A 22,705-nucleotide genomic window follows, 5' to 3' on the forward strand; every position below is an offset into this window, starting at 1 on the left:
ATATATAGAGCAAAGGGATGGGGAGGAATGAGCAGGAGAGCGAAAGAAAGAGAGAGAGAGAGAGAGAGAGAGAGAGAGAGAGAGAGAGAGAGAGAGAGAGAGAGAAAGGTAAGAGAACAGTTAGAGAGGAGGAACATAAAGAGTGGGAAGGTGAGAGTGAGACAGCTGAGAGTTAGAGTGAATAAAGTGTGTGTGTGTGTGTGTGTGTGCGTGTGTGCGTGTGTGCGTGCGTGCGTGCGTGCGTGCGTGCGTGCGTGCGTGCGTGTGTGTGTGTTAGGGTTGAAGAGGGAAAAAGGCCTATTTTTTGTGCTTTTGAGCTTACACAACTCCACACCGGGTTGTGTTTGTGTACACCTACACAGAATGATCTAATCATAAGAGGAAGCTCAGCTGGCTTACGCAACACAAATGTTTACAGTGATGAAGATCAACTCAGCTGATGGTCCCAAGAAGCATTGACGAAATTTGACCACTGAATAAACTGTGGTCGGGGTAAATAACATGATGTATGTGAGTGTCCATGCGTGTATAAATGTTTGAGAGATTGAACAATTCCTTAACAGTCTGAAAAGGGAAGTGAAACTGGTCAAACTGCAGTGATCTGACTGTTTACGTCACAGCTCAGTGATCCAAGCCCTGGGCAGTAAGCTTCTTTGACGTGGACAAATGAGAACTTGTGCTGGGATAGTGAAAGCTATGTGCTAGATTCCAAGCTATGTCATTGTTTACCTCAGTGGAATCCAAATGCTGCTGGAATATAGTGTTGGCTCACTAGCCCTGTTATCACGCTGTACAAAATAAGTCTGTTGAACCTTGTGCTCTACATAGCCAGCTCTCCATGCTTAACCAAGGACTGAGGCCGGTCAGCCTCTGCTCCTTGACCATTCAGGCACAGTAATGTCAGGTACGGTCCCGTTTTCTCTTCTGCAACATGCTTTGTTTTTTGAGAGTTACTTATAGATGATTAAAAGAAATAATAGAAATATTTATAACTCTAACAATAACAATAAGAATGCAAATAATAATTATAACAATATTAAAGAATAATACCTGTTAAATGTATATATAGTAATAAACTTTAATAATGGATGTAGTAATGTAAATGTTCTGTACATATGGTCTTAAATATTTATATATATTTTGTAACTTAAGAATCATTTGTATAACATGATGTAGAGATAGGGAGGCTTGCATGTTAATTTGTTGTTGTTGTCTCATACAGAAAATAAAGTGTACTTCAATGAACAACGAGATCTTGTATGTAAAAGTTAGATTTATTTATTTGGTTTATTTTGTCACCATTGTGACGATGAGATAGTTTACACTTGACATGTTACATTTCCGACAAATTACCCTCTAAATGTGCTTGGACTGCAGCGAAATGAGATGGAGCCACTTTCATTCAGTGTGTCCATAGGTCACAGGTTGTAGCCCTGCTGTGGAAATGAAGCTCTCCACATTGTGTCCTTAAGCAGCACCGTTTACAGAATACTTCCTCCTCTGGACAACATGTCATGTCTCTCTTTAGTATTAAACATCACCCATACCACTCAGTAGCCGATAAAACACGGGAATCTGCTCATTTCAACACAAACTGGATTTTTCACTTAATTTCTCCAGAATAATGTCAAAATGTTCATATCTTACTGAAAGCTTCACTCACAAAACACTAGAATCAACGTGTTCACAGGTAATGATGATCTGTCTTGGGACTCTTTCGGCCACTCAAGAAAATCTACTTGCAGACACACCTTAAATCTCACAATTGCAAGGCTGCATAATTCAATTATACAAACCAGGTTAAAGTTGCTCAGAGCTTTCAGATTGAAATACTTCTCCAGCCTCCGTAGGATTAACAACCAAGACTCATCTAATTACTCCTGTATACTTTTTAAAGAGATATTCCTTAAACCTTCAGAGCATTTTATCTTTTTATGTACAGTGACAACAATTTCACAGTGAAAATAATAATAGGCTGATTTGGGGTTTTTTTTAAATGTGTTTAAACATCCACGGCACATTATTGCTGCAGTTTGTTGTTGGCTCATGTTTACCTTGACATCAGTACAGTGGCTGGCAAAAATATTCATACCGCAGGAACTTTTTCCACCTTTTGAGACATTATGACCACAAATGTAAATAAGCATTTTATTAAGATTTTATGTGATGGACCAACATAATGCACTGCATAATTGTAAAGTGAAATGAAAACGATGCATTGTTTTCAAACTTTGTCACAAATAAAAAACTGAAAAGTGTGGCTTGCTTTTTTGTTCAATAATTATGCAGCATGTTGTGTTGGCCTGCCACATAAAATCCTGATAAAATAAATTTACATTGGTGGTTTTAATGTCAGAAAAGGTGGAAAAGTTCATGGTTTATGATTATAAGCCATTCTAGATATCGAGATAAGTCGTAAACAAAGTTCCATTCTTGTGGGAAATTAAATTAAATCTAACATTTAAGTAAAAGTAAAAACGCTTTAGAAGCAAAATATGCAAAAATACACTGTTTGTATACCAATGTATTTTTCAGTCATCACATTTTAAGTGTTATCTTTAGCTTTCAGCATTGCTTAGTGTTCAGCATGGAACTGAGCACTAAAGGGGATTTTATTCAGGTAGCAGATAAAAAAATTATATCTAGAACATTTTGAATTCAATTTAATCAAATAAGACTTTCAACACTTAAAAGTCGTCGGAAAAATATATATAGCAAGCACCGTAGTTGTGGATGAGTGCAAGATTAGTGTGACGATCCCCTGGAGTCGTATTCTTCAATAAATTCCTTCATGGCCTCCACGCAGCGCTCACCAATGTCCCTGAGGTTCTCCTGCAGCGACAACTGGATGGGCTGTTCCAGGGACGGATCCTTCGCAATCAGCATCTTTGTCACCACTCCAAACATTTCACATTCCTGATAGTATGCCTGAAAGACAAAAACATTCATGGTTTCAGGGCAACAGCTCTCATAACCAGAGAGCAAAACAAAAAAAATGTGGGTAAAAAGTCTCATTTCAAGATATTCACAAGTTGGTGTTTTTTGTGTGTGCAATTTTTGCATCAGCTACCTGTTGCCAGACAGTTTCTCTTGCAGTGTTTCTACAATCCTGCAACCATGGAGATATGAAAAGCAAGAGGCCATCTTTTCCATCAAGTGGGTGGTAACACGCAATGAGCAGAGCCTCATGTGATGTCTGTCACATTGGAGGCAGCATTTAAACACGTGTGAGAGGTCTCTGTGATTCAGGTGAGCTGCGCTGCTTAATTTTCTTTTAAATACAGAGGAGAAAAACCCCATCAATCATGTCAAACTGTGTATAAGACCCTCTTTGTCAGGCTTGGCGAAGTGAAGTCAGTGACACCCCTGTTGCCTGAGGCTCAGCATTTTGAAATTAATGTTTAGACTACAGAAAACAAATCTTTTTTTCCGTGTCTTATGTCTCCCAGCGCTTTCAAGCATCTTTCTTCTGTCACTCCCTCTAATCCGAGCTCGTCTTATCTCTTCTCTTCCTCTATCTGCTTATAACTATCCCCCTCCCAAGATGTAGTGCGTGCGTGCGTGCGTGCGTGCGTGCGTGCGTGCGTGCGTGCGTGGCGACGACAATCATCCACCTCATCTATCTCTCTCCTCTTCTGTTGGATGGCTCTGTCTCGTGCTGCCGTCTGGCTGACAGTTGAAGGGAGCTCCCTGTCTCTGCTGCGTTCTCCGTCTTTGCCTTTGCTCCCCCTGTGATCTCTCTCTCTGCTTTGGTTCCTGTCAATCTGACCAGCCTGCAAAAAAAAAAAAAAAGAAGAAGAATTTGGACTATAGTAATGAGACAGTTGGCCTCAAACTTGGATGCAAACCCCGATGATGACGGAGCTGCTCATGACCAAAAGATGATTTCAGTGAAGCGCCACATGTTCACTTGTAACACTCGGGGAGATGATTTATACATTTTTCAACTGTTCAACGGCTCTGTATGTATTCAGGAGTTAAAGAAAAACCATCCCAAACAGGAAATGCAGTACAGCAGATGAAGTGAAATAGCTTCAACAGTTAAAAAGCAAACACATGAAAGCAGTTCAGCAGAGAACACAGTGGAGCTTACAGCCGCTAGAAGTGTGATTCTTTCATAAAATAAAAAAAATAAAAAGTTGGAGACTGAAAACAAAGTGAGAAATTTAATTCTCCATATAAATAAACCCTTCCTCAAGTTCTGGAGGTTACCTGTAGACATGACCATTAAGCACAAAGTCTGGGAGGGTTCAGTTTCCCAAATTCTAACTGGGTGGACAACATTCTTACAATATATTCATGTCTAAATGCGGATTTTAATCTTCATTTGCTCGCTTCAGAAGTCACTTCAGAGGGATCGTCTACCTCCCGCTAACCCCCTCTCCTCCTCGACTGTTACACCAATCATCTCCATGTCCTCCTTCACCGAAGCCATCAATTTTCTCTCAGGTCTTCCTCTCCAAGCTCCTCCACTTAATTAAAAAAAAAAAAGACCCAATAATGTTGTCATTGACTTGAAGTTGGATGTGGTGACGGTACAGCAATTTGAAGCTTGTCTTGAAACAAATCATGTGGATAAGTATGAATGAGAAGTTCCTTCAGTGACCTTCTGATATTCCTCCACCCCGAAGTTTTAGGCCAATGATAAATATGGATGAATGATGTTTATTACTTAAATAGTTTCAACATGAACTAAAAAGATACATTAATAGAAATGTTCACATAGAGTTAAAAAAAATAAGCATCTCAAACCCTGCAACTCATAAATAGTTCTTGCACACCAGAGATCTAAACATACATTAAGTAGAATCAGAGAGAGGCACGATTAACTTGCTCAGTGCATATAACAAAACGACTCTTATTATGGATGTTTTATATCAGCTGCAACAGGTTTAAAGCAGAGCAGTGAATTGTTGTTTCGAAATTCATAGCAGAGGATTTAACTTCTAATATATGGCAATTATATTTTATCATAATGACAAAAAAAAGTGCAAGCGCAGCACGTTGCCAAAAGCGAATATAAGTGAGACATCAGTGCATTTAATAGCAGATGACATTAGCTGGTCAGATTTATAAACACAGTGCTGATGAGTACATGGAGAGCTGAAAACAGCCATTTCTTTTCCCGTCTTGAATTGAAATTCACTGCAGCAGTAATCAGCAGCGATCCGTCACGTGCTGCTCTGCTGCGCTCAGGTCAACCAAAGGATTTATGCCATCGCTTGATTCTAGCCTCGTCTGCAGCACCTGGGCTGTGCGCGCCAACGCCGAGACCGTCTGCGCTCTGCTCTCACTAACAAAAACAATATCTCCTCCAGCTTGAATATGTACAAATCACTTGTGCAATTAGTGATGGAAAAATTATACGCACGCACACACACAAAAAAAAAAAAAATGCATATCGATGTTGCTCTCGGCTTTAGTGCAGAGCAGAGTTTTTGCCTTCGAAATTTTAGAGACTGAATTTATACTGACCGAGAACAATTCATATCATGGTCAAGCTGTGCAGAAGCCTGATAACAATCAAATTGAATGTGTTGGAGCCGGTAAAGATTAAAACATGAAGGACAGTGTGTAGCAGCCAGCACCCGCCTGGGAACACGATGTTAGGAGCAAAGACATTAATCATGAAAACTATGTTCACATTTGATGATAAGAAAAACAAATCTTAGTCCAATCTCTTATTCCTAATTCATGCATGATATGAAATCAAACATTTTAAGTTCACTACAGGAAAAGAAAATAAATTGAACTTTGTATCCAAGTTTCAATGCTGAGCTCAAATCCTGAGCTTTGATTATGATATTGTAAAACAAATGGGAGGAAATATTAACTCATTGCTTAATTTATGTGACTTCTCAGCAATGAATTCAAAATAAATGCAGTCTAGGGTAAATATAGTGTGGCACCCAGTGGACCAGAGAATATGAATCTGTCAGTCAATCCTACTTAAAACATGTTTTAATGACTGCAAAGATATAATTTACATGATTATGTTTGCTTAAGAAAATGTTTTTCAGAGACCCATCTTCAAAAGATACAGTTGTCACACTCAAAGCACAGAAAACTGCCATCCATGAAGACGTGACTGGTTGAATTCATCATGAAGTTCTTTTAAATCACAGCTTAAGAACACTGTCAGAAGCAGCTATCTTAGATTGCTTTGGATTATCTGTGAGCTTTGTCAGAATGTTTAGTGACTTGACAGGGAGGACCACTGTATTGTTCATAAGGAAAAGGGAGGCAAAGCTATTGTTGTGAACTCACAGTGAACTGTATGTCCTTGTCTCTGGACCTGGTGGATCTGGATGAGAAAGGTTGAGGAGCTGAAAAAAAACAACAACAAAAGACAGACAAAGCACCAGGTCAGCACAACAACAGATTATTTTTTTACTACATTTCCTCTACATGTTATCTGGCTGGCTCTTGTTTTTATTCTGTTGTACTACCTATAGCATATTGGTCTGAGTATGAGAGTTTTTTTTTCTTTCTATCTTTTTCTTTTTACTGGGAAATACTGTAGTTCTGAAGCAGCGAGGGGGTCTTATATTTGGAGTCTAAGCGTAAGTGTCCTTCACATCCAGATAATGATAAGCTGTGGCTAAAAGATGGAGCAATAGAGCGATCACCTGTGGAAAAGTGGCTCAAAACTAGGTCAAACTAATAAGCTACAGAAGGAGTTATGATGATCATTTTAATTTGATGGTGATCAATGCAGCTCAGTCTTATAATGACTGTCAAAAGAATACAGTGACTGAGGGCAATGCAAGAAGGCGGAAAGCACAAAAAGGGTCAGAGGAGATGGTATGTATAAGCGATGAGTGACAGTGAGGTCCAGTGGGAATGAAAAGAATTTGTCTCCGTCATGATGCTTGTCTCACTGACTGAACTGAACTTCCTGTACGTTGTCCTGAAGCACCAAACTGTTGTGGAAGAGGCCGGCAGGCATCATCACACATGGTCAATTCAACCTGTTTTCAGCTATCTACAGTATACCACAAAAGAAGTGGTTTATTTCCACAAACGATCCTTTTTTCCCCAAATATGATCCTTGTAAATAAAAAACAAAGGGGGGGGGGGGTCGTCTTATATTTGTACCTAAAGTAGATGCCAAAAGTAACAGCACTGATGCTCATGACTCTCGTTATTTTCAGGGTCATAAATCGATGCGAGTTTTGGCAGAATCTGGTCACATTTTGGAAAATCTGAGTGGAAATGTTGGACTCCAATGTTCCAATGCGAAGCGATGGCTTCATTAGAGCTCATTATATACTGCTGGCTTGTCCCTCTCTTTGTCTTTCTGACTCTCATATACACACACACATCAGCGATGAGTCACCATCATCGCACCATCACTCAGGCACACAAAAAAACCTGTTCCACACTCACACATACACAAACACACACCTCCACAGTGCTGCAGTGTACACACAGATACAGCGACCGTGTGCGGGAGAAGAGAAAAACATACAGTACCAGCAGCACAGTCGGTGGAACAAACAACAGCTCAAACCTGAAACGTGGATTTCACAATTAGTGTTACAACCAAGGAAGCAGCATCAACGCAGATTTAAACTCTCTCCTGTTTACTTTATAGGCTCTTCTCACTGACAAATGATGAAGTTTTTGTTTTTAACAAAGCCAGTATAGCTATTTCTGACTGACTGAATCACACATGGTTCACATGAGGTGCAGACTCTACAATGGCTCAACCACTAGCCATTCATTGATGAAATAATCCAGGTATTGATCCCAGTAAAAGCTTCTTAGTGACCAGCATTATGTAAGATTGGTTTGTTGCTGCCAGAGTGTGACTACGCACCAACCACCAGATACCGCGATGAGCAAATGCCCTCCAAATATTTGTAATGCAAAGTGTTCATGAAATTCTCATTTGCTTCTGCTTGCTTCATACTGCCACCCAATGGTCATTTAATAAAATGCTCAATAATGTCAAGCCATATATTATGTAAGACATAAACATGTATTAACATGACCATATATGGAGGAGGAGGAGACGTAACAAAGGCTTTACTACACAAATGCAGTCTGATCAAGACTGAAATAATTTTGCTGTCTCTTTAGTTTTTAATTGTTCTAATGTAATACTCAAGCATTTAATATTGTGACTACAATGTTCTGAATCATTTTACTGGGGCCCTCACTAAACATCAGTGCTATTTAACACACAAAAAGAAGAAATAGCAGGAACTGGGGCCATAATGACCACAGCAGTTGGATAGTTACCAACTGATCATCTCTTTGAGTAGAAATATCAAAAAACTGTTATTGACGAGACGTCTTAAACCAACTCTAAAAAAAATATGTTCATGTGTACACGTGAACATTTGGTCATATAGTGAACACTTTGTTCCAGTCAGGAATTGAGATTTGCTACAACAAAAGAACAGAATTGTTGTTTGTTTTCATTTGTTTTTACATATATTTCTGTTCAGATATACTCACTGCTGTTTTGTGTCATGGAGGAACCTTCATTGATGCTCTCTCTCAGCTCGTACCGCTCCTTCTCCTTCTCTCGGTCCCAGTCTTTCTCTCTCGGCGGGGCAGTGTGGTGAGGTTTCGCTTTAAATGGATCTCTTTTGTTCACGGAAGCTCGGTGGTAGAAAGAGCTGTGGTACCTCTGGCTGCTGAAGCCGGGTGTGTAACCTGGACGCTCATCCCTGGAAAACCTGCACCGCCATCAATATCATCATCTTCACCATCACAGACGTCATCATCATCATCATCCTCATCCTCATCATCATCAACTCCTCTTTTTGTTGGTAGCTTTTGAATTTTCTCATCATAATTAATCAGTTAGTTATGGTTGGGAGAAGTGTGCTGGCAGGTACAAGTTAAAGGGTTAAAAACAATGTCCGATAAATCTTACGAAGACTTGTAGAGATGGCCAACAAACTTGGGTTTATTTGAATGTGACAACCAGGCCCTGGGTCTGGACGGACTCCTGACTCGTCTGATCGGCCTCTTGTCACCCTGAATCAAATGCATAGGGAACCAAATTACGACATTGCGGTGCTTTCCAAAGAGTGCATAGCTCATTTTAAGTCTAAAAAGATCATTCTGTAGCATGCTGTGCAAGCTCTACCTGAGTACTAGAATAGAATAGAATAGAATACTCTATTCACAGTGTCCCCTGTAGCACAACATAATGCCCTGATAGGAAAATGTGTATCAATCAAAATTGTATTCACAATGGACAAAATTATTTTTACAGACATATTTTACCATAAGCATATTTCACAATGTTTTCTCCTTTACCACTATAAAATGGGGGGAAATCCCTCACAGCAACATGGTTATAAATGTCCAAATGACCAATTCTTTCAGTGTAGGAATTGCATGTTCTCACTGGTCGCATTTGGCTTTTCTACAGGTCCTTCTGTCTCCTAATTGGACCACAACACATACAACATGTACAATGTTTGTAATTCATACTTTGAAACCAATGATCAAACCCATGTAATCTAATAGATAAGAAAGTGGCAGGATCATGGAAGCATCTTAATCATTTATGATTATATATTTGTAATGATTGATGATGAACGTCAATTCATGCAAGTCACAAAAAAGTAAGTAAGTCACGTGAACTGAAAATGACATTGAGTTTCACTATCACTTGTGCCCTCCTTTGCGTAAAAGAAAACATTTATATACAATGTGACTTGAATATTCTTAGAATTGTCTGTGGTTTCCGGGTGTATTTATGTTTATGTTCATTTATTAACATTTGGTTTCTAAAGTTATACGAATAAAACGCGGCTTTGTAAATGTTTAAGGTTTCAATAGGCGTTTTCGAAAGGAAACAGTTTGGTGCGCTTTTCCATAGTTTACCTTTCCTTCCAGTGCGTCCTGAGCTCGGACTGAATCCATGACAGCTCTCTGATATCAATCAAAGCCAGTTGTCTCTGTGTCTGTCCTGAGTCCAGCCAAGCAGGAAGAGCGCGTCTTCTATTGCATTAATGCTGTTTGTCCACCTGCAAAGTGAAACCATTGAGTTTCTGTCATATGCACGCCTTAAATCATCTCACAGTCGATCAAAACATTCAACTTTGCTGTTGCAAAAAAATTAATTGAATGAATTACGCTGTCGACAAACACGGGGCGCCTCCAGCAGTTTTAACAGAAATGGGGAAACGGTTACTTCCTGAGTCTGCGCTTCAGAGCTTATCAAAAACTGACAGCGCGCACAAACGCGCATGCGTCGTCCGAATCGTGCGTTGCCACACATGCCCTCACCTTTGCACCAACACCCTAAAGGGACTTAATAACAACTAACACTTGACAAACAAACTGTTTTCAGGTGACTGTGATTTTTAAAGATTGATATTCAGAGGTGCAAAGTCATTTCCCATTGCTTCAATTGCACTTGGTTACAAGTATTGTTGAAAAGATATTGGCTCCTCAATAAACTACTCAAAGTGCTATACTTTTTCACCACTCAGAATTAAACTGTCAGTAGCTGACATTTTAGTCATTATGCATACGTGATACTGTCACGTCTATGTTTTAAGCACAATAAGATATATAAATATAAACATTACCTCATGAAATTTGCCTCAAAACACAGAATATGTGTCTGGAGTTTGCATAATCTCGCTCTGTGAATGCATAGGTTGTGTCCAGGTACTCAGGTTTCCCTACAAATGTCCAAAAACATGCATTTCAGGATTACTGGTAGCTTGAGATTGTGTCAATGTGTATGTGTCGGTCTGTCTGTTTGCCCTGTGTTGGACTGGAGGCCTGTCCAGGTCTACCTGCTCTCCCTTGTCCGGATGCCCTCACCCATAGTTTGATGGGTTTGACTCCAATCGCTCCACAACCCTGAACAGAATAACTATAGTTTTTGACGTGTGTCTCTCCTGGTATGGTGTAACTCTCCTCCCACAGTCTCCACCTATCACACCACCTCTTCCTGCCTGAAGCAAGAGAGTAAGAGAAGCACTCAGACAAGACACACCGTTTCACCATGACTGGGGGCTTTGCAGCTTTTGACTCTTCATTCTGTGGTGACAGACTGAAAACATTCAGCTGAGGTAAATTTACAAAAGTAAACTGTAAGAAAGACACACAACGCCAGAGCTGTTGGGACTAGCTGCCTGGCTGTTGTGTTGGAAAACTGGTTGGGGCAGGTTTGTCTTCTTGTCAGGTCAGCCTTACGCACTAATTGTTCCGTGTGACTGTAGGGTTGTACTGACTGCGTAAGCTGTTATGTGATGATCTCATGGAAAAGGAGTTTGATTTTGCCAGAAAAACGACTTTCTGGCTGTGCCTGGCATGTAACGCTTGTGTTTCCGAGTAAACACATTGACGAGTAGAAGACATGGCAGTCACCTTGTCACTGTCAGTTTACTTGATTTCCATCTGGCTTTAATTTATCAGCTGATCAGCGCTGAGTACTTCTCAGGAGCGTCTGGTCCTTCTAGGACTCTACCTGTGAGAAAAGATATGAGGTAAGAATGGCTGCTTCCCTTCAGTGTACATGCTTTGACTTGTTATTTAGTTTAACTCACCAGCAGTATAAAAACTATTTTAACAATGTGCCCTGCCTATGACTTTATCTAACAGCCGCATACTGAAGACAGGAAAAATATATACATTTATTAATTGATTTATTATATAATATTTATAACACACACATAAATAAATGCTGCTTATTTGGGGATATTTTCTGTCACATATGGGGTTTGTGTGTACGTTTTAATCAGCTGTTGTTTGTAAAGTCAACTCAATGAACAACAAAAGTGCTCAGGTTTTGTTTAGATAAAGGAAGATGTCATCAGGTGGTGCAAATTGGGTTTAGTTCTTTCTTTTATTAAATTTGTGAAAATTACAGAATCTGTTTCATTGTACTACAATTTTGTTTTACAGGCTGCAAACTTTCTCACGAGCAAAAATTGCTCAGGCGTTCACCTCGCACTGCCAGGCAAGAGCCGCCAATGACAACAGAGGCTTTAAACAGGAGTTTGAGGTATCCAATATGCTTCGAAAAACTGAGGGTTATTAAAGGTAAGATCTAAAAAGCATTGTGTAATAATGTTTTTGCTTGATGTAGGAGCTTAATGATGTTGGTAAGGATCTCCCCACTCAGGCAGCAGACGTGGAGGCCAACAAAGAGAAGAACAGATACCCTTACATTATACCCTGTAAGCACAAAAACCCGTCTTACAAGATCAGATTACCACAAGTATGAATAGCAACAGACTTTTGTGTCCTTTTACTGTGTGTTTGTAGATGATCACTGCCGGGTGAGGCTGTCTGTTCAAAACTCCCATCTGAACACCGACTACATCAATGCCAGTTTTGTGCCGGTAAGGTCTTATTTACTCCCTCGGCTTTATTCGTTTTGTGGATCGGGTCAATTTTTGCATCTTTCCGCGTCGGTGATGAGCTGTGTGTGTTTGGGTATCCAGGGCGGAGGATCAGAGAGAGACTTCATCTGCACACAAGGTCCTTTAGCCAACACCACAGCTGACTTCTGGAGGATGGTGTGGGAGCAAAACGTCAGGATAATTGTCATGGTGACAGCTCTGAGACACAAGGACACAGTGAGAGAACACTCAGTGTGTGTGTGTGTGTGTGTGTGTGTGTGTGTGTGTGTGTGTGTGTGTGTGTGTGTGTGTGTGTGTGTGTGTGTGTGTGTGTGTGTGTGTGTGTGTGTGTGTGTGTGTGTGTGTGTGTGTGTGTGTGTGTCAAATGCAGTTTTCTAATAGCAATCTTGTTCACTGCAGTTTCATTAGAATCAGCAGCCACAGTCAATGAAATCACACCTATACGTTTTCTTAGTTTAATTGGCCATATGAATGTAAATCTTTTGAGAAGCAAATATCCTGTAGTGCAGATGTACATGTTCTCCCTGTGTTTGTGAGAGATCCATTCCACTTACTGTGTTTTTTTCCTACAGTCCAGAAGCATGCATTTGAGGTTAAATGGTGATTAAAAGTGACTTGTAGTTGTGACTGTGAGAGTTTGACTTGTGATGGACTGTGATAGAGTTTAATGTACCTTTACCAAACTTGAGTCCTCACTTGACAGCAGATATCTGCTTTAGAGATCAGCAGTCAGCAGATCTGTTTGTCTTTTTTCTCTATTTCATGGCAACATGCTATTCTGCCTTTTTTAAGAAGCAATGTAATGTACAGCAGGTGTAAACAGATTATGCCCCGGTTTTAGTGTTTAGTCTTATTAAAACAGGTCACAGAGTGAAAATTACTAAACTGTCCACTCTGGCAAACGCATTCAGCATTCTTAAAAAAAAAAAAAAAAAGTCATGTTGTAGACACTGCAGTATCAACAGATGTTTGTGGTCTTTTGAGAAAAATAAGTGGTTCTATTTCTCTGTTTTAAAATCTTAGATAAAGAAGGTTCCATTTGTTTCAGTGTGTGCATGATACCAGGACTTTCTTTCTGACCTTTTCTGTGTGTGTGTGTGTGTGTGTGTGTGTGTGTGTGTGTGTGTGTGTGTGTGTGTGTGTGTGTGTGTGTGTGTGTGTGTGTGTGTGTGTGTGTGTGTGTGTGTGTGTGTGTGTGTGTGTGTGTGCATGCGTGTGCGTGTGTGTGCGTGTGCATGTGTGCAGGTATTGTGTGATAAGTACTGGCCTCTGGAGCCGGGGACCGTTTATCACGGACTGATCCAAGTGACAACCGTGACCCGTAAACAAGGCCCAGATTATGTTGTCAGCAGCATTAACCTTCGACAGGTGAGAGAGAGAGAGAGAGAGAGAGAGAGAGAGAGAGAGAGAGAGAGAGACGTTCATCGCACGGTTGCCTTGCATCTGTTGACTCCTCTGTGCACTGACCAGACTAGTAATCAATCAAAGAGACGCGTTGTCGCAGCAGATTTGACGTGAAGTGTATTGTGTTTCAGAGACACTGCCCAGCAGACCGGATGATCACGCACTACTACTATCACACGTGGCCGGATCGGGGCGTCCCGAGGAACGTGTCTTCACTGTGCGCCTTCACTGAGCACGTACGGCAGCATCTGGAAGCCATTCCTCGTCTGGGTCCGGCTGTGGTGCATTGCAGGTGAGAACAGAAAGCATCACTTCAGCAGGGTTTTCAGTTCTTTCTCAGCTGGGTGGTTCAACAAAACGCTTCTGATTGGGCTATTCTATTGTCCTCTGAACTACATTTAGTTGCACATTTTATTTTAATGAATTTATTTTAGTTCTTCTTTTCATATTAATATATCATCTTAATATGCTGCAGTAGAGCAGTGGCCTCACAGCAAGAAGGCCATGGGTTCAAATATTGTCCAGACCTTTATGTGTGAAGTTTGCATGTTTTCTCTGTGTGTGCAATTCTCTTTTCTTTTTTTTTTAACTGTAGTTTTTATCTTCTTGATTTTAATTATCACTAAGTTTACCGTTTAAATGCAGGTTTTTTTTTTTTTTTTTTAATTAATATTTTCTAGCCTATTGAATGGTATAAAACTGCATGAAAGGTACCACACGGATGAAGATTGAATCACTGATTTATGGTCATTGTGTTTTCTATTTCAGTGCAGGAGTCGGACGATCGGGGACTTTTGTAGCGTTACTGTGGCTGATGCAGCTGTGTGCGAGGGGCGTCCAGCCGGACATACGGGCTGCGGTGGAGGACCTGCGGCTACATCGGATGTGGATGGTCCAGAATCTAGTCAGTCTCATTGGCATTTATCTCATCCAAGATCCAATTTAAAGTCTTTCTATATATATATATATATATATATATATATATATATAAAGACCATGATCTCCAGTGTTAGTTACATAGTGGATATTTCATTTAAGTGTTATGCATGTCTGATATATTACTGTTTGTTAAGAAATCCCTATATATCCTAATTAGAATTTTGAATGAACCATATTCAAGTCTGGACTGTGATATTGTGATTTTGGCTGTAAATCATTTAATACTCCCCATAAATGTGTCATCTTATTACCACCGTGTGTTCTGTTGGTTCAAACTGCATTCCTCTCTGTGCACTCAGACGCAGTACATATTTGTTCATCAGTGTCTTCTTCACTGGCTCAGTGGCGGAACCTCAGCAGGGTGAGAACAATACGTGAGCTCCAACACAGACCAAAGTGAGGTTGAGGCTTGGATAGCGTATCATTAGCCACTGTAACGTATGGTGACATTTTAATTAGGTGCCTTCACCTTCTCGGCAGCCCACCGATCCAGGGAATATCTCCGAAGGCTCAGGATGGCGTTCACGGCTCCTCGAGACCAGAGGAGCAGACAGGGAGGAGGAGACATCGCCGCCACAGACAGACACCTTCATCAGACCGACCACAGACCAGCATACAGATGTTCCACCCTGCAAACCTGCTGAGGAGGCTCCTGCCTTCTTCCTCACCACTGAACCCAGGCTCTCACTTTCTGAACTGACTACACATCGCGGTGAAAAACTGCAACGTCTTCCAGTACGGGCCCTCAGCCAGGAAAACTGGCCCAACAACATACAGAAACAAGTGCTGGTAGACAGACTACATATCCACCAGTTTGTACTGCACCGCAGGGGAATTAAACATGCTATATCTGAGCAAACCTGTTGATCCACTCTCAATTATTTACTGCAACAAGTGAAACTCGTGTGGAACTGGACAGTTTGTTTACCTCCATTACTGATAAGTGTTGTGAAATGATTTTATTTTTTGGAAAATCATTGTGCATCATTTCCATTTCACACAATGCAGACTATCTTCAGTACTCGAGGATGCATGTGCAGAATTGACTTGCTAGAAAGGCAGACACATGGTATAGTGGCTGTACAAAAAAGGTCATGTTTCAAAAACACACAGGCACTGCCATTCTCCTTAGATGACTGAAGGATTACAGTACATGAAGGAGCTATGAGTACTATACAGTATAGAACATTAAGTACTAACCCACTTTGTAGTCTTTCCGTCTGTCCCCCGATAAACATGTATGATACAACATATTCCTCTTCAGGTGATTTGGGAGTTATTGTTGTGTTGGGAGAGAAAGGAGCATCCTCCTCCTCCTCTCGTTACATCTTCTTCCACATCGTACTGTCGTCAAGTTCACAGCAGAGTTGCATCCTGAAGCCATCGGATGTCACCGAGCTCATTTGATGGGCGGTGCTACAGCCCAGCAGTCAACAAACCAGCCTCTTCCAGAGTTCAGTGTCTGTCAGCTGAAGGCAGACAAGTTGAATACGAAGAAAGAGAACTCTTGTGAGTTTAATATTTAGCCTGTTTGGCTACTTGGATCGGGTTTAATACCACTGAGGTATTCAGTGTGAGAGTGAACTGTGATCAAGGCAGATTTCGGGGGGAGGGGGGGGGCAACAAAGAAGGATGTTTAAGAAAAGCAGCATAACACAGGCCAACCCAGAGAAAACAAAAGAAATATATTACAGATTAAAACAGTAAAGACAAAAAACAAGTGCTCCAAATCATCTGTGAGGAGAAAAAACATTTTAAAATAACATTTAAATTAGACTTTAGGTCCAATAAAAGACACGACATCCTTTGGCCAAAAATCACTACTGTTGAATAATTGCCTTGGTGAGACAGAACTACGATCTGTACTGGTTCGTATGCGTATGTACAGTCTGTGTGCAAGGTACGCCGACACACAGGGAATATGAACATATACATGCCACCCTCGAAGACCACAAGAGGGTGAAAGTAAAATATAAAACTACTCATCATGAGCAATCAAAAGGCTTGGTGAACTCAGAAAGAAATGAAGGGGGTAGTCCATTTTTCCATTCGCCTCTGGTCCCACTAGTGCACGCTCTCAGACATGTTAATGGCTTCTTGGATTTCGCGTACGACGAGGATACGCGAGAGCATCTGCTCCAGCTGCTCTTTAGGGATTGGCTGGGTCGAGTACCAGATGGGGCTGTTTGGAGCCACCACAGGCTCGGGAGTCAGGTAGAAGGTGTCATTTCGACCTTTCGCACTCTGCGGACTGGCAAAATAGAAAAAAAGAAAAGTAAGGATAGTTTCAACTTACATTTATCAATTACAGTTTTAGTCTGCCTGGGGGGAAAAATCATGTCAAATTAATGAGAACAAAAGGAGGGGTGCAGAAGGACTGGTTGGTTTAAAATGTGATTCACATAATGTGTAAGCCTCATGCAGACATAACTGCCTTATTTATGTTGGCGTGCTCACAAAATTAACGAAGCTCACAGCGTTCAGGCAGCGAATGGCCAGCTTGAAATGAATTGAATTGGGTTTAACAACTTCAATTCTGCATAAATAACTCGGCTAAAGCTTTGGCCATACTGTGATGCAGTTTATACTCTCGCCTCGTGGTTAAATGGAATTCACTTTTCTTGTGCTTGAGCACATTGAACTGTTAATCACATTCAGCCATTCAACGATCCAATCCAGCGCTGTACATACCCAGCGTACCTGGTTGGAGTCCACGGAGGACCGGGGACTGACTGTTCAGGTTGCATGCTCTCCTTTTGCATTGGTTTTCTCTGTTTTTAATTAATTTCTCCTTCGTGTTCACCAGCAGCGACAGAAACTGACATTTATTCAAAGCAGCGAAGGCCAAACACGTTAGTGGCATTAATACTCGTTGAAAGGCAATAAATAAAACGTGATTCAGAGAGTGAAGAGTTATATAGCATCCATGTTTGAGTCAGTTGCCTAGCAACAGTGTCTCTGCACATTTCAGCACAGAGTGCAACGTGTGTACTCCACACTCCCTGTCAATAAAACAGCGAGCTGCATCCCTTAAGAGAAACTAACTCCTGTCATGAATTAATAACTCTTACCTCGGTCACGTATGCCAAAATTACCGATAGCTTTTTTTTCGTTTTTTAAATACATCTTAGTATTAAACTTATGCTCCGGTATTTACACGTTTTAGTGTTTCTTTTCCTCGAAGTCTTGAAGGTTTCATATTTACCATTTGAAGAGGTAGAAATCATAGAGTTTGATTGGGCATCTCAGGGGGTTTTCTGGATCTTCTAGCTGTTCTGAGTACATGTCATCAGTCACTAAACAGAGAGAACATGCGGTCAGTTACTTTAAGCTTTAAATGCAGGTTACCGGTTACTTGTCTAAGTTGTAATTACCTTTCTGCCCTATAAACCTCTCGCTTGACTTCAGGTATCGAATGCTGGTGCTCTTGTCTTTGGGGTTGTTGGGACTCTTCCTAGTATGTCTCAGCACCTTCGAAAAGGCCACTTTTAGGTGCTGGTCCACCGTTTTCAGGTGAAAATACCTGTGGAAAGACGAATGGTCACTGAAGTGATGAGGGAAAAACGGCACCTCACAGAAGACTGTTTGGGGATTATCTGTGACGCAAGTGAATTTGAACAGACAAGACTCACTTGGTGTTGAAGAACATTAGAGTTGTAAGCAGCGTTGAGGGAGAATGAGCTCCCAGCTGTTTACATTCCCAGAGCATCTCCTCCGTCACATGGCTGGGAATAATGTAACCTGGTGGAGAGGGAAGGTGCAGATTACGACCGAGATGATTAGATTTCCAACATAACGTGCTACATAATGATTTGACCACTTCAAACACAACTATGATTAAACTACGATTTTGAGCAGTCGGAATAAAGCTAGTTTGGTTAAGTAACATGTTGTAACGCAAGATGAACCTGAGAGGAAGAATAAAAAAAACTCAAGTCAAACAAATCTGTCATCATGCTGCCACCGATTCTAAAGGTCAATAAGGAAAAGCAGCTTCAGTGAATTATACAGTAAACTGGCATAGATTAACCACACAAGTACACGAAAATGCCATATCGCTACGCACCAGTGTAAGCTTTGCTCACGTCAACATATAAGAGGTTACGCCATGCAACTGTATTATTAGGAATGCATAATAAACACAAGGTTTGTGGAATCTATTTGTAGGGGACCATGACAGAACCATAATAACAGAAGCAGATATATAAACTAATGCTAAATATAGTTGTGATCTCACCTAGTGGATGAACAGCTGGTCTCCATGGTTCAAGGAGCTGGTGCAAACTGTGAGCAAAGCGAGTGTAATACTGATCTGAGAACACGTCGTCCACGCGACCATTATCAAACAAATACTGTGGGACGACAACAGAAAAACATCCATTAGTGCTGCTAAATTGCACCCGGATTTCATAAATAACCAGAGGATGCGTGTGGATTTACTTTTTGGATGCACAGAAACACATAGTAGAGGACGTCAGGCTCGTATGACTCTTCCTCCAACCCTCGAGCCTCTGTTGTCATTAAAGACAGACCCATGCAGAGCTCAGCCACTGCGCAGGACACCAAGTCCACCTGAAAGCGCAGAACCTGACGTCCTAAAGCAAACAACCAGAAATCAGTGAATGGACTGACAGAGAAAACAAGTTAACAGAAAAATGTAACACACATCAGACACAAATGTTCATCCATCCTTTTAGGCAATATATTAGCAAACTTACGGCCAATAGGAGCAAGTTTATTTGTTTCTGATTTGTCCATTTCTGCATTTTTCCGCTCGGCCCAGAGCCGCCACACTTCTAAGCCCTCTTCTGGCTTCAGAGTGGCAGGAAGCAGCAACTCCTGCACCTGCACCTGCTGCTGGCCTTGACCATCTACCTCTACTACTGTTTGCCCCTGCAGACACGACACATAGAAAAACACTATTACCTCAGACAATCTGTCTCAACTCGAAAAGAGGTGAACAGCAGCCATTACCTGCAGCTGCTGTGCATCCTGGCCCGTCAGTCCCTGAGTGTGCAGCACCTGCTGCTGCGGGTCCCAGATGAGAGACTGTGTGGCATTGGAGTAGCCCTGCACTGCTACAGGGATGTGGATGTTCCCATTCATCAGCTGGGCAGGGAACAGGGTGTTAGCGGCCAGTGTGTGCACCACTTCTTCCTGACCCCCCATTCCTCCGGAACTTGTTATGCTTGAAACAGCCTGTGCAGTCTGACTCTGACTAACAATGTTTTTCAGCTTGTCGTTATCCACAGTAACTTGTGTTGGCATGGTGGTCATTGTTGTAGTGTTTGCTCCTGCCACCTGCACTGTTCCGTAAGCCTCCTGCGGAATGGCAATATGCGTGACCTGCTCACGGCCTCCAGACCCCGCGGGCGCAGAGTACACGGGGATGGTCCAGGTCTCCCCCGTGGGACTGGTGATAGTGCCTGTAGCACTGTAAAGGTGGGAACTGTCCACAGTTAGAAGATCTGGCCGCAGGGACACATAGCTTTGCTGCTGGCCTTGTCCCTGAGGAATAGCCAGCACTGTAGCAACCTGCTGGCCGGGCAGAGCGTAGGACACTGTGATGGGCATGTCCACTTTGCGCTTCTTGGCAGGTTGGAGAACACCTGCTCCCTGGGCAGTGGCAACAGCAGTTCCCATCACTCTTCTCTCTGCACTGTCCTGCTGCTGTGTGGGAGAGAGCGCCCCCACAGTCTGGATCTGGATCTGCTGTCCACCAGCAACAGCTGCCACCAACTGGGCTTGTAGCTACAACACACAGGAAAAAGTGAAGTCGTTAGAAAAATATTGGTTTGTTCAAACAAAGTACATGGTTCTATCGGACATGTGGTCCGTTGTGCGTTTACCTGTTGATGTTGCTCTTCTGTAAGTTCTCCGGGCTGAATAAGCTGTGCGGTCGTCACACCTTGCAGTTGTTGATGGGAGCCAGAGGGCACTTGGAGAACCTGACCCAGCATCTGACCTTGCTGCTGACCCTGAATCTGTACCTAGAAACAGACAATAGAGTACTGATGAATAAAAACGAGTCAACACCCCCTTTTGCTGTTTAAAAAAAACTTTTTACGTTACATCATAATAGTAAAAACATTCCCTCCTGGCAACACACCCCAAAGCAAAGTGGCATGAGCTCTTTGCCAAAAGGAACACCAAACATTTTCCCATCAATGTCCAACACCTAGTCTTCTCACAACAATGAAAACCAAAATACTTGAACTGAAGTGTACATTTGAGTGGAGTCTTCAATATAGCAATGTATCAACGTTGTTTAGTTGTTAAAAGGTTCCAATAAAACAAGAAAGACCCGACTTACACTTAAGATGTTGATGAGTTTGACACTAGATTAACTTCAGAGAGAATAAAAACTCAAACAACTTCTACTATTTAAAAACAGTATTGTCTATGCTTTGCAACATACATACAAAATGTAAAAATATTGTTTCTCGGCAGATAACTAAAAACTTTGCTTGAAACTGTTAGATAAAATATTTCTAATGAAATCCAATGAAAGAATGAGCAAATAACAACAAAAGAAAATAACATTGTAAACAAACGGATTAACAGACCTGCACTATCTGTTGCTCATGTTGTACAGTCTGCTGCTGGGATGTAGACTCCTGAATCTGTTGCTGCTGCGGTTGGACCTGGATCTGAACCTGTGTGAGGTGACAGGCCTGTCAGAGAGGGGTTGCCTGCGATCACAAAACCTTTCAATGATTCAGTAGATGATTTACCGGACAGGCCAACTCCAACAAAGAGCCCGCCACCTCTGTGCTATCTGTGTAGATGCAGTTAGCTTCCTGTTGGTAAACCATGGTGGTGGTGGTCGTGGTTGTGGTGTCTCCACTCTGCTGACTGAACTCCTGCAGGGCGTCTGGACCTTTGCTGGCCAGCGACTCCAGGAACTCCTTCATGCGGTGCTGCGGTATGCTCCGAGCTTTCTGTCTCATCAGCTCCTCATAGGAGCCGGTACCATCCAATGAGTTGTTCATCGTTGCTGTGTGTCCTTGTCTGTATTAGAGGAACAGTTGAGAACAGGAGCAGATTACCATTTTATTAATCCAGTTTGTGATTAAAATAAAGCAGCCCTGTTAAAAATCTATTATCATATATAATAATGTAACTAGGCTGACATGACTTCAAGCTTTAGGGTGTCTACAAATGGACCTCCAGCTCTCTGACACGGGGCAACACAGGGGTGGTAATAGGAAAGGGTTAATTCTGCCGAGTGTAAACGAGCAGGGACAAAAGCGCGGTCACTTTCCAAATGTGATCCAGTAGTCAAAGCAGCAATGGCAGCCTCTACATATTGACAACAAGCATCTTGTCAATAACAGTAAAATGAATAAGGCTCGGCTGGTGTCATTTATTCAAAGAAGTTGATTACACAACAAGCTAGTGTTAGCCGCTAACTAGCCGCGTGCTGTTTTCAAATTAAATCTAGAACCACGGTGGAATGTGCCGACACGTCACAACGGGTTGATGTCCCCGCGGGGCAACCGGCGAGCTTCCTGACAGGTGTCTACTTTACGGATAATAGCATCGGGTGGGATAACAGATCAGTGTCGCTGTCGTTACGACTGCATTTTTGTTTTCTCCGAGGCTAGCAGGCTAACGTTAGCAGGCGCGTTAGCTACCTCTCTTCCTCAACCGGGCCGAGATCTGAACCGCTTCACTATCCACGAAACGGCGCTCCTTTTCCAACGTGCACGTTAGGAAAGACTCGTTGTTGTTGCCTGAGGCCGGTTTATTCGTTAATTCTTGTGGTTGTCGTTAGATGACAAGCTGTACTTTTTTTTTCCTTCACGACCACTCATATTTCACTGGGCGCCATCTTACAACAGCACCCGCAGACCAATGAGCAGGCGGTTTGTAACGCCGCCGTGTTATCGCGCGATTTTAGTAGGGTGATATCGCGAGAACTGAGTCGTGCGCGGTGGTCTGTTAAAGGCGACGCGCAGAAGTGAAGCGCCAGACCAGATCCGGTAGATATCAGTCCACCTTAAAACACA

At 41.9% G+C, this 22,705-nt stretch overlaps 3 protein-coding genes across 7 annotated transcripts; 1 reads left to right on the top strand and 2 right to left on the bottom strand.

Annotated features, from left to right (window-relative positions):
• Positions 1–1,360: 1,360 nt before the first annotated feature.
• LOC308129908 (uncharacterized protein) lies at positions 1,361–10,029 on the bottom strand. The gene is made up of 6 exons (XM_080496027.1): positions 9,853–10,029; positions 8,891–8,994; positions 8,467–8,690; positions 6,268–6,326; positions 3,615–3,773; positions 1,361–2,928 (listed from the first exon to the last, which is right to left on the bottom strand). The coding sequence occupies exons 1-6, from the start codon at positions 9,889–9,891 to the stop codon at positions 2,746–2,748; spliced, it is 768 nt and encodes a 255-aa protein (XP_080352153.1). The 5' UTR covers positions 9,892–10,029; the 3' UTR covers positions 1,361–2,745.
• A 927-nt stretch (positions 10,030–10,956) lies between these two features.
• LOC308129977 (receptor-type tyrosine-protein phosphatase V-like) lies at positions 10,957–15,523 on the top strand. Of its 5 annotated transcripts, none has more exons than XM_080496128.1 (11): positions 10,957–11,054; positions 11,401–11,471; positions 11,890–11,989; positions 12,074–12,164; positions 12,253–12,329; positions 12,432–12,566; positions 13,596–13,718; positions 13,886–14,046; positions 14,523–14,658; positions 14,993–15,054; positions 15,153–15,523. In XM_080496128.1, the coding sequence occupies exons 2-11, from the start codon at positions 11,467–11,469 to the stop codon at positions 15,391–15,393; spliced, it is 1,131 nt and encodes a 376-aa protein (XP_080352254.1). In that variant the 5' UTR covers positions 10,957–11,054; positions 11,401–11,466; the 3' UTR covers positions 15,394–15,523. The 5 variants fall into 5 exon arrangements, with proteins under 5 accessions (XP_080352254.1, XP_080352255.1, XP_080352257.1 ...); XM_080496129.1 differs by having other exon boundaries at positions 15,174–15,523; XM_080496131.1 differs by having other exon boundaries at positions 14,993–15,089; positions 15,174–15,291.
• Positions 15,524–15,679: 156 nt separating this feature from the next.
• Positions 15,680–22,519, bottom strand: LOC308130710 (transcriptional regulator QRICH1-like). The gene is made up of 12 exons (XM_080497145.1): positions 22,331–22,519; positions 21,428–21,704; positions 21,260–21,349; positions 20,543–20,683; positions 19,668–20,444; positions 19,412–19,586; positions 19,134–19,288; positions 18,931–19,045; positions 18,326–18,434; positions 18,068–18,216; positions 17,899–17,989; positions 15,680–16,944 (listed from the first exon to the last, which is right to left on the bottom strand). Exons 2-12 carry the CDS (start codon positions 21,683–21,685, stop codon positions 16,758–16,760), a joined length of 2,247 nt encoding a protein of 748 aa, XP_080353271.1. The 5' UTR covers positions 21,686–21,704; positions 22,331–22,519; the 3' UTR covers positions 15,680–16,757.
• Between the last annotated feature and the right edge of the window lie 186 nt (positions 22,520–22,705).

Source organism: Blennius ocellaris, assembly GCF_963422515.1.
Source record: "Blennius ocellaris genome assembly, chromosome: 5".
NCBI lineage: Eukaryota > Metazoa > Chordata > Actinopteri > Blenniiformes > Blenniidae > Blennius > Blennius ocellaris.

Coding starts and splice junctions, on each gene's coding strand:
- LOC308129977 (XM_080496128.1), top strand. Junction 12,165..12,252: donor ATACCCTTACATTATACCCT/GTAAGCACAAAA, acceptor GTGTGTTTGTAG/ATGATCACTGCCGGGTGAGG. Junction 12,567..13,595: donor CTCTGAGACACAAGGACACA/GTGAGAGAACAC, acceptor GCATGTGTGCAG/GTATTGTGTGATAAGTACTG.
- LOC308130710 (XM_080497145.1), bottom strand. CDS start 21,685: ATGAACAACTCATTGGATGGTACCGGCTCCTATGAGGAGCTGATGAGA. Junction 20,445..20,542: donor CAGAAGAGCAACATCAACAG/GTAAACGCACAA, acceptor TGTGTGTTGTAG/CTACAAGCCCAGTTGGTGGC. Junction 19,587..19,667: donor AGGATGCACAGCAGCTGCAG/GTAATGGCTGCT, acceptor TCGTGTCTGCAG/GGGCAAACAGTAGTAGAGGT.
- LOC308129908 (XM_080496027.1), bottom strand. CDS start 9,891: ATGGATTCAGTCCGAGCTCAGGACGCACTGGAAGGAAAG. Junction 8,995..9,852: donor AGGACGCACTGGAAGGAAAG/GTAAACTATGGA, acceptor CATTTGATTCAG/GGTGACAAGAGGCCGATCAG. Junction 3,774..6,267: donor ACAAGGACATACAGTTCACT/GTGAGTTCACAA, acceptor TTTTTTTTGCAG/GCTGGTCAGATTGACAGGAA.